A 10,168-nucleotide genomic window follows, 5' to 3' on the forward strand; every position below is an offset into this window, starting at 1 on the left:
AATTCAGCACTGTGAATATAGTATCCCTTAGCCATAATAGAGGCGGTTTCACGGACAGAGATTGAGCCTAGTCCTGGACTAAGAAGTACTTTCAATGGCGATTTTCAGTCCATGACTAGGCTTAACCTGTGTCTGGGTTTTTCCATTACAGCACCATTGTGTTGCCAGTGACTATGTTAATGTAGGCTCTAGTGTTATGTTTTTGGAGAAGGGCTGTGGAATTGGAAACAAGTCTGAGCCTTTTTGGTAAAACACTGAGGTAAGTCACTAGTGGAAATGTGCAATTATGGTGCTTTTCGAATGAGACTTACCCCCACACTAGAGATCTTCACGGGTCCTAAAAGTTGGACCCAGACCCAAGGCCAATTACCCCTTTTTCTCCCCAATTTTGTGAAATCCAATTGCTAGTTAGTCGTGTCCCATCGCTGCAACTCCCCTACGGACTCGGGAGAGGTGAAGGTCGAGAGCCATGCATCCTCTGAAACACGACCTTGCCAAACCTCACTGCTTCTTGACTCACTGCACGCTTAACTCGGAAGCCAGCCGCACCAATGTGTCAGAGGAAACACCGTCCAGCTGGCGACCGAAGTCAGCTTACAGGCACCTGGCCCGCCGCAAGGAGTTGCTAGAGTGCGATGGGATGAGGATATCCCGGCCGGCCAAACCCTCCTCTAACCCGGACCACGCTAGGCCAATTGTGCCGGGCAATGCAGTGCCTTAAACCGCTGCACAACTTGGGAGGCCCAAACACATTTTTTAAAGGGTGACCCTCCCGAATGGACACGAGAACAATCGAATCCGGGCCCGATGACAACCAGACCTAGAGCCAAATTTTGGGTTCGGTCGAACCCATGAAGATTTCTACCCCAACACCAGTGGGTTGCCAGTGTTTTATGTTAAATGTAAGCTCCAGTGTAATTGTATTTCCTTCAGGAGTGTGACACTAAAGACGGGGCGAGCAGAATCAACGGGGCGAGCAGAATCAACAACCTCTGCGTCATTCAAGACAGTTGATTTGTGAGAAGGTGCTGAAGTTCACAGTTAGCCAGTGTTATGTAAATGCCAGCTGAAATGTATACATGGTTCGGCACCAAATCAGGCCAGGTCCGCCAGAGCCATGGCTCAATGAGACTTGGTGCCGGTCTGCGTAGATGGAAACAGACAAGTTTGAGTCTTTTGGTATACAACCAGGGTAAATCCTCAAGGGAATATCACTATTCATGTGTTTGTATTCTGTTAAAAAAATGTTTTTTAAAATGTAAGTATTTCCCAGGTACATCATTCAGAGGAAACTGCAAGACAGCATGACTGAGTGCAAAGACAAATACTGTGTATCTCAACAGTATTAAGTGGCTTCCTTTCTGTGTGTCCTTTTCTACACTATGTTGAAGAACTGGGCAAGTGAGAACAAATGTATGAGTTCTCAGATCAGTAGACCAGATAAGGAAAGGAGACCAGAGGAGGAAGCCAAGAACTTTGACGAACAAAATACTAAAATAAAATTGCTGAAAAAAGCGTTCTGTGCCTTTAAGATTGCGACCTGCCGTAAACGGTCACGATAATGTAGTAAATCAATAACACGTGTAAAAAAATATTTTATGAAGCTAGCGACACCAAGATGGGGATTTTGGTGTCAATTTATCTATGATACCAGTATTTATTCAAACTAATAAGATGGTGATCCTTGCAGTTGAAGATACATTGTCCGAATTTAAATAATTTGAGTAGTTTAAAGGATTGCAAGGAAAGGTAGGTAACGTTAACAGTTTCAGGACCGTGATGCTGTGTTAGCTAGCTAGAGAGATAACGTTATGTTTCTTGATGAAATTGTTATACATTACTAGCTACATTGTTTCATTACACTGTAACAATGGAATTTAATATGATAAGGTAGCTAGCTAGCTGGTAAATGTACCTGTGCTATAGCACTTTAACACATGGCAGACTTACTGTCATACCACCCTGTCTGAAAGGTATTTTTCTGTGATTTCATAGCTACTGTATATTGTTTCTTGTTTTTCCTCGGACCAGAATTATGTTCGTGGCAGTGGAGATGGTTGACACTGTCAGAATCCCCCCATGGAATTTCCAGCGGCAGTTCAATGAAGCCATAGCCGAAGAACTCAACAAGAAATTGGCCAATAAGGTGAGAGGATGCAGTACCAAAGATACTGTAWCCWACTCCCCTATTRATCAMTGGACAGYGGTTCTGTATATTGTCAGCTGAGTTAATCTTTTATTGTTTGCTTTGTTTAGCCTAACACAATTGTGACATTGTAGTCTTMTTAACTTATCTGCTTTATTTATGTTTGGTTGTTCTTTACCTGCATCGCCACAGGTGGTTTACCAGGTTGGCCTCTGTATCTGTTTGTATGACATCACAAAACTGGAGGATTCCTACATATTTCCAGGTGATGGAGCTTCCCACACCAAAGGTAAGGAAATTACAATTTGCGACAGATTTTCATGTGAATATTTAAAAATCAGCATAAAAATATTATGCACATTTTCCCAGCAGAGGTGGGTTTCCATCAAAAGGACTTGTTGCAGATAAAAAGCTGTGTGATGACAGTGCACATAAAAAGCCCTTTTGTGCTTACATTGCATAATCTTTCACAGGCAAAAAAATTATCCACCCTTGTCTCGTGTATTTTGTGTTGTTGACATTTTGCCCTCAAATGTGCTGTCCATCAGGCCTCAAATGTGCAGGCCTGATGGACAGCACATTTGAGGGCAAAATGTCAACAACACAAAATACACGAGACAAGGGTGGATAATTTTTTGGCCTGTGAAAGATTATGCAATAATCATGGTCGAAACCCTGCAACTATTGATATAATAACCATCTTGTCAAGGTTAACTTGGAGTCACGCAATGATATGTTACGTTGTAGCCTGTAGAGTTCATAGGCAGATTAAATAAATAGTATTTTTTTATTTTACCTTTTTATTTAACTAGGCAAGTCAGTTAAGAAAATTCTTATTTACAATGACGGCCTAGGAACAGTGGGTTAACTGCCTTGTTCAGGGGCAGAATGACAGATTTTTACCTTGTCAGCTCGGGGATTCGATCCAGCAACATATTCGGTTACTAGCTAGGTGTCAGAAGCAGCAGGTTCACCATCCTTTCTCCCCTGCCTCTGGAATGGTTGCAGTCTGGGAGAATGTTGGACTACCTAGCTAACATTTTTGATCCTGTTCATTTGATCCTGATCTTATTTCAAATGCTCACACTGACGTTTTCCAATTCAGTCGAACAAATAATGGCTTATTACCAAAGCGGTATTGTAAACACATTGTGGCCGATGTGTGTGATTGTTTGCAGACWTTTTTCCCCCAGCTTTGACCGTGCTACTGACTATAGTGGTGGCGCTCGAGCTTGCGCATGCACATTTAGTTCACACAACATTCTAGAATAGAATTTTGTTATTTGACACGTCAAATTAAAAGCTTATTTGACGCGTATCTTTTTTGACACGCAAAGACCCAAAAGGCATTTCATATGTTATACACGTAGCTCCACCTTGCCCTCTGATAGGTTAGGTGTAACTTTCACCGTATTGCACCATATTACTATCAGATCTACACAAGTGCCTGGAGGTCACGGCCTAGGAGATATTTCTGGGCAGGGACTTTCTCTTAGGACTGACTGTCCATTTTSATGTGACCTTATCTTTTCCCTACTCTGTTAGTCCACTTCAGGTATGTTGTGTTCCACCCTTTRTTGGATGAGATTCTTGTTGGAAAGATCAAGTACTGCAGTCAAGAAGGAGTACATGGTGAGAGAAACACCTCATCTTTCKCCCCACCTTCCAGTTTTCTCCCCACCCATCTGAATGTTAAGTCCTAGTAGCCTATATGACTCTGTGCAACAGCATTGTCCATAACGCATATACAGTTGAAGTCGGAAGTTTACATACACCTTATTGAAATACATTTAAACTGTTTTTCACAATTCCTGACATTTAATCCTGGTGAAAATTCCCTGTCTAAGGTCAATTAGGATCACCACTTTATTATAAGAATGTGAAATGTCAGAATAATAGTAGAGAATGATTTATTTCAGCTTTTATTTCTTTCATCACATTCCCAGTGGGTCAGAAGTTTACGTACACTCAATTAGTATTTGGTAGCATTGCCTTTAAATTGTTTAACTTGGGTCAAACGTTTCGGGTAGCCTTCCACAAGCTTCCCACAATAAGAATTTTGTCCCATTCCTCCTGACAGAGCTGGTATAACTGAGTCAGTTTGTAGGCCTCCTTGCTCGCACACGCTTTTTCAGTTCTGCCCACAAATGTTCTATAGGGTTGAGGTCAGGGCTTTGTGATGGCCACTCCAATACCTTGACATTGTTGTCCTTAAGCCATTTGGCACAAATTTGGAGGTATGCTTGGGGTCATTGTTCATTTGGAAGACCCATTTGTGACCAAGCTTTAACTTCCGTACTGATGTTTTGAGATTTTGCTTCAATAATCCACATAATTTTCCGTCCTCGTGATGCCATCTATTTTGTGAAGTGCACCAGTCCCTCCTGCAGCAAAGCACCCCCACAACATGATGCTGCCACCCCCGTGCTTCACGGTTGGGATGGTGTTCTTCGGCTTGCAAGCTTCCCCCTTTTCCCTCCTAACATAACAATGGTCATTATGGCCAAACAGTTCTATTTTTGTTTCATCAGACCAGAGAACATTTCTCCAAAAAGTAAGATCTTTGTCCCCATGTGCATTGCAAACCAAAGCCTGGCATTTTTTGCCTGTTTGGAGCAGTGACTTCTTCCTTGCTGAGCGGCCTTTCAGGTTATGTCGATATAGGACTCGTTTTACTGTGGCTATAGATACTTTTGTACCTGTTTCCTCCAGCATCTTCACAAGGTCCTTTGCTGTTGTTCTGGGATTGATTTGCACTTTTCGCACCAAAGTACGTTCATCTCTAGGAGACAGAACACGCCTCCTTCCTGAGCGGTATGACAGCTGCGTGGTCCCATGGGGTTTATACTTGCGTACTATTGTTTGAACAGATGAACGTGGTACCTTCAGGCGTTTGGAAATTGCTCCCAAGGCTGAACCAGACTTGTGGAGGTCTACAATTTTTTTTCTGCGGTCTTGGTCGATTTCTTTTGATTTTCCCATGATGTCTGGATTAGGATGTTAGGATTCTGCCAAGTATGACCATTTTTAATGAATGATGGACACAATGAAATAACCAATGTTCTTTATGCTAATTGCACTAAGGTCCCCCTATGGCTGTGTTTTTTTTTGGTGTGTTGTCGGTCAGTGAGCAGTGATCGCCAGTCCTGCCTGAGGGTGATCTTACCCTTCTGTTGCCTTGTCTTATGTAAAGGGTCTTATGTAAAGGGACTTCAGTCTGTCACACCATATATATATATATATATATATATATATATATATATATATAATGCCATGACAACTACTGTAGCCTGTTTAGATTTGGACTCTTGACTTGATGATGTAATTGATTCACAAAGCTATACTAGCAAAGAGTTTGAAGGTAGGCCTTGAAATACATCCATAGGTACACCTCCAATTGACTCAAATTATGTCAATTAGCCTATCAGAAGCTTCTAAAGCCATGACATCATTTTCTGGAATTTTCCAAGCTGTTTCAAGGCACAAACTTAGTTTATGTAAACTTCTGTCCCACTGGAATTTTGATACAGTGAATTATAAGTGAAATAGTCTGTCTGAAAACAATTGTTGGAAAAATTACTTGTGTCATGCACAAAGTAGATGTCCTAACCCACTTGCCAAAACTATAGTTTGTTCGAAATAAATTTGTGGAGTGGTTGAAAAACGAGTTTTAATGACTCCAACCTAAGTGTCTGTAAACTTCCAACTTCAACTGTACCTATGTCTATTCTGGACTAATAGGCCTCGTGTGAAAATAAGAGCACTTGCTGTGATTTGCTGATACACTAATTTGGGTCAGATGCTTTTTATACACCGCCGCCACAGCCCCAGAGGAGTCTGTACACACTGCAGTGTGATTTCTACCGACCCTGTCTCTCTCTCAATGTATAAAGTGGATCAACAGGYAGAATGTCTCAGTATGAAGTATAACATTGATGTGGCAGTCTGTCTGTATAGATTTGTTCACAATGCCATATTTTGTTTCATAGTCAGCCTAGGATTCTTTGATGACATCGTCATTCCCCCAGAGTCCCTACAGCAGCCTGCAAAATTGTATCCTGCCCAGTGATGTGTGTTTGTGTATTTCTTACCAATGTGRYCATTTGACAATTTGTTGCTTAAAGCTGAGTTGCAGTAGATGGCTCTGGAATACAATCATGTAAATGTTAATTCAACTCCTCATGTTTATAGCTATCTGATAGACATTTTAGTTTACCTGTAAAAGCTACTGAAAATATAGCAATCCAGCAAGCGCTCCTTGACTGCTGCCTCAGCGATGAAGCGGAGCAGGTGTGGGTGTGGGAGTATGAGACGGACGAAGGGGCTCATGACCTCTACATGGACCAAGGTGAGGACATCCGCTTCCGGGTCACAGATGAAGTCTTCTTGGACACGTCGCCCACAGGCCCTTCTGCCGCAGCAACCAACTCCCCTGCAGCTCCAGGAGCAGAGGAGGGTGGCCAGAAGAAAGAGGCCCCTTACACACTGCTAGTAAGAAGGCGCTCATTGATATAACACAGACTTATTGTTACTATTGTTGTGAATTGAATAATTTCAAGTATCCATATACAGTATATGTGACTGAGTTAAATGGTACCGGTAAGCTCACTCAAAACGTCCAGTGAGCAAGTATGGAATTTTTGATCAGGAGTATAATTCATTGGCCCGAATTCTCCTGATGACCTGGATGGAATTATGTGATCTTTCCTTAACCCATAGGAAGTCCCACCCAGTTGACTACTTCAACATTTTGAAAGTCCTCAATGACGCTGCCCATGCTAAAACAAGCTTTGGGGCACTGGAGCCGTCTTAAGTCTATGGTGATTGTGCTGCTGAATTGGTACCTTTTGGGTAGTACAACTGGTTAGTACTTTGTCAAGCAGGGCGGTCACTTGTGCTTGCGAAGCAAAGGACCACTCTTTCGAGGAGGCAAAACTGTTAGCAGCACGGTGATGTCCGTCACATAGTTGTACTTTTGGTTTTATCATACATCCTTATTACAAATTACTATTTTGAGGTCTTTTTCAATACTATAAGTCAGTTCTTTCTAATAATGGCCATAATTAATTCCACCCCTTCCCTCCCTGCCTTTCTTGTGTATCAGGGTACCATTAGCGAGCCAGGCTTGGGCCTCCTGTCCTGGTGGAACAGCTAGCGAAAGGAGAGACCATTACAGTACAGAAAACGGGAGACGGCTGTCAAGTATTCATCCCAGCTGCTGGACATAAACCTTCTTTTTTAGACCCTTCTCAGTCACTCCTCCCAGGTTGTGACTTTAACACTGGAGAAACATGCCTCTGTGAAGTGTCCACAAGGCTAATAGACACAGAACTTTGGGCTCAAGTAGAGGAGCCAGGATTCCCATAATAGGAATGGCAGACCCAAGGACAAGGGACCAGTAGCAAGGATTTCTAATAGAGCACCCAGGCCGGGGACATGGAAACTGCCTCACTTGCAAAGGTGTAGATCCACTTCCCCCTGTATATTGTAAATACTACCACCATAACTGTTAACGTACCAGCAGTTACACCCGGTGCACATGACTGTAAGAAAGACTGACTAAAGGGCCCCAATTGGCCTATTTAGTGTCACCATGTAAGTCTGTGAGTGTTCAGTTGAACAAATAATGGAGTGAGTGTGCCTAAATATACAATTGTGTGTTGTCTTTGTGACCAGTATAATGTTTCATCAGTGATCATTTTTGTTTGCATGATTTTGAGTTGGGTTATTTAAGCAATAAGGCCCAAGGACATGATGGTATATGGCCAATATACCACGGCTAAGGGCTGTTCTTAGGCACAACGCATCTCAGAGTGCCTGGACACAGCCCTTCGCCATGGTATATTGGCCATATATCACAAACCCCTGAGGTTTCTTATTGCTGTTATAAACTGGTTACCAACTGTAATTAGAGCAATACAAATACATGTTTTGTCATACCTGTGGTATATGGTCTGATATACCACTGCTTTCAGCCAATCAGCATTCAGGGCTCGAACCACCCAGTTTATAATTGTGTATAGGACATGTATCCCAAAAATATAATTTAAAAAGTACAGTCCTTGGGAAGGGCTGTCATGAACCCACAAGCACTACACCTCACTATAATTTGTGTATTTTAGTGGGTGTGAAGTTGGTCCTCTGAAGCACCTAACAACATTTTTGATAAACCATAGAAGCCAGTTTCTTCCAGGTCAAATGAATGTATCATATTCTGATCTTGATTTTGGATATTTTTACTTACACCATTACATGAAGGAATACATCAGTATGGTTTACAATACGGATACCTAATTGTTTAATGTAATAACTGATTTGACGCGTATGAGCATAGCAGTCTTGTTATGCTTACAAATTAAACATCACGCCCATTCTCTCAACTACGGTGTAATCTCAGCCAGCGGCAGCTGCGCAGCCTCAACAACACACCGCACAGATCAGGGTATTCCGCGACTACGCGTATTTACTGGAGTTATTTATTTAATTAATGTTATATAATAGTAACTGACAAGGCACACACCCGTCCTCTACCGACAAACGGACTCTAGCAATGCAGTAAGTAGGCCCATGTTTTTTTAAATAATTGTACAAATATTCAAGTATGGGTATGCCAGCTATTGTTTGGATTGTAGAACATCTGTGTCGCCTTTTTGACCAAAGTATAGGCTAAAGGAAATGTATGATAAGGACAACTGTTGGGTATATAATACCTTTGACGAGGCTACTCATCCTCCCATCCCTATACCGTCTCTGTTTGCGCGCTCCGATTTTTCGAATGTTCTGGAAATTAGAAAAAGTCGGATGATATGRGTGTTTATTACAGAATAATTTGTCAATGCAAACTGGTCATCCACTTAGCCCGAAATGCACGCCTCCGCAACATGATGAATCATACAATGTTATGAATGTCTTACGTAGAGGGATTTTTCTTGCGATATTTAGACACGTTGAGCCGAGTCAACTGACTATTTCAGATATTTAATTCTGATGTAGCCCAGAGAAAGTATCCAGAGAGATAGGCTTCACTGTTTCTCTTTTTTCATTTTTACTTTATAAAAACGGATTCCTATCCTTCTTTAAACGGTCAATTAGCATTCGCGTGAAAGGATCATCTACTTTTCTAATTGAACCATTTTGGTGTTACAATGTAGCAGCCCTAATGTTTTGGTTTGCAGTCATTATRCAACGCTTTCCAGTGTTGTATGGTGACGTCAGAAACACACAGCTAGTGTTTTGCCAGCAGCTCTGTCGACGGCGTTCTCAACATGCGAGCTGTCAGAGAACTCTGATTTACTGTAACCTTGATGATGCAGGCAGAGCGAAAGAATGTAACAATCTTAAACCATGCAAAGCCATCTTGGCCTTAGGACACAGCACACACTATCTTCATTTTTATTTAACCATTATTTAACTGATTTTGTTGCAGCTATTCCTATAGCTGTGCTCTTCTTGAGCTTGAAGGACTTGATACATAATGTAAACAACAGTCATATATTTAAGTTGAGCCTGTTATTGTTTGTGGGCAGACTTAGGAATGGTTTGCAGTTGAAATGTAAGGGATTTGAAAGTAAAAATGGTCTGTAATGAATTGAGAGGCTGCCAGTGTCCTTTTTGGTAAAACATTGCCACTAGGCTGATACTCTTAACCAGGGTAGTTCGACTAAATGGCTTCATAAGTGTCCAGTAATGTAAATCCAAACATCCATTTTAATATGAAGCTGTTATGAATTATACATAATGTTCTCTGCAGTAGGGATGAACTTAATGAAATCTGTCTTTGTTTCAGTTGTTCCTTCTGGTTCAACTTTCGCCTTTTACTTTTGTTTGTTTTCTTCTCTTTCTTTCTTCACAGCAGGCCCCTTAAGAAACTTGCTGAAACAAACTGACCTGTGTACTCAGTAGCAAGATATATTAAAGCAGCGACAGTGAGCAGATAAACACATAACTGGAGTGTCAGCATCAGGCCAGGTGGTGAAGAACCAGAAGAGTGGTAAGAAGAGCGACCTCGCCCGTGCCTCAGCC

The 10,168-nt window shown here is 41.7% G+C and overlaps 1 protein-coding gene across 2 annotated transcripts; it reads left to right on the forward strand.

The window, feature by feature from the left end:
• Positions 1-1,421: 1,421 nt before the first annotated feature.
• polr3h (polymerase (RNA) III (DNA directed) polypeptide H) lies at positions 1,422-7,691 on the forward strand. Of its 2 annotated transcripts, XM_024137335.2 has the most exons (7): positions 1,435-1,749; positions 2,032-2,146; positions 2,339-2,435; positions 3,692-3,778; positions 6,136-6,199; positions 6,421-6,637; positions 7,251-7,691. In XM_024137335.2, the coding sequence occupies exons 2-7, from the start codon at positions 2,036-2,038 to the stop codon at positions 7,299-7,301; spliced, it is 627 nt and encodes a 208-aa protein (XP_023993103.1). In that variant the 5' UTR covers positions 1,435-1,749; positions 2,032-2,035; the 3' UTR covers positions 7,302-7,691. The 2 variants fall into 2 exon arrangements, with proteins under 2 accessions (XP_023993104.1, XP_023993103.1); XM_024137336.2 differs by lacking the exon at positions 3,692-3,778 and having other exon boundaries at positions 1,422-1,749.
• The last annotated feature ends 2,477 nt before the right edge of the window (positions 7,692-10,168 follow it).

This window comes from Salvelinus sp. IW2-2015, unplaced genomic scaffold, assembly GCF_002910315.2.
Source record: "Salvelinus sp. IW2-2015 unplaced genomic scaffold, ASM291031v2 Un_scaffold1166, whole genome shotgun sequence".
NCBI classification, from domain to species: domain Eukaryota; kingdom Metazoa; phylum Chordata; class Actinopteri; order Salmoniformes; family Salmonidae; genus Salvelinus; species Salvelinus sp. IW2-2015.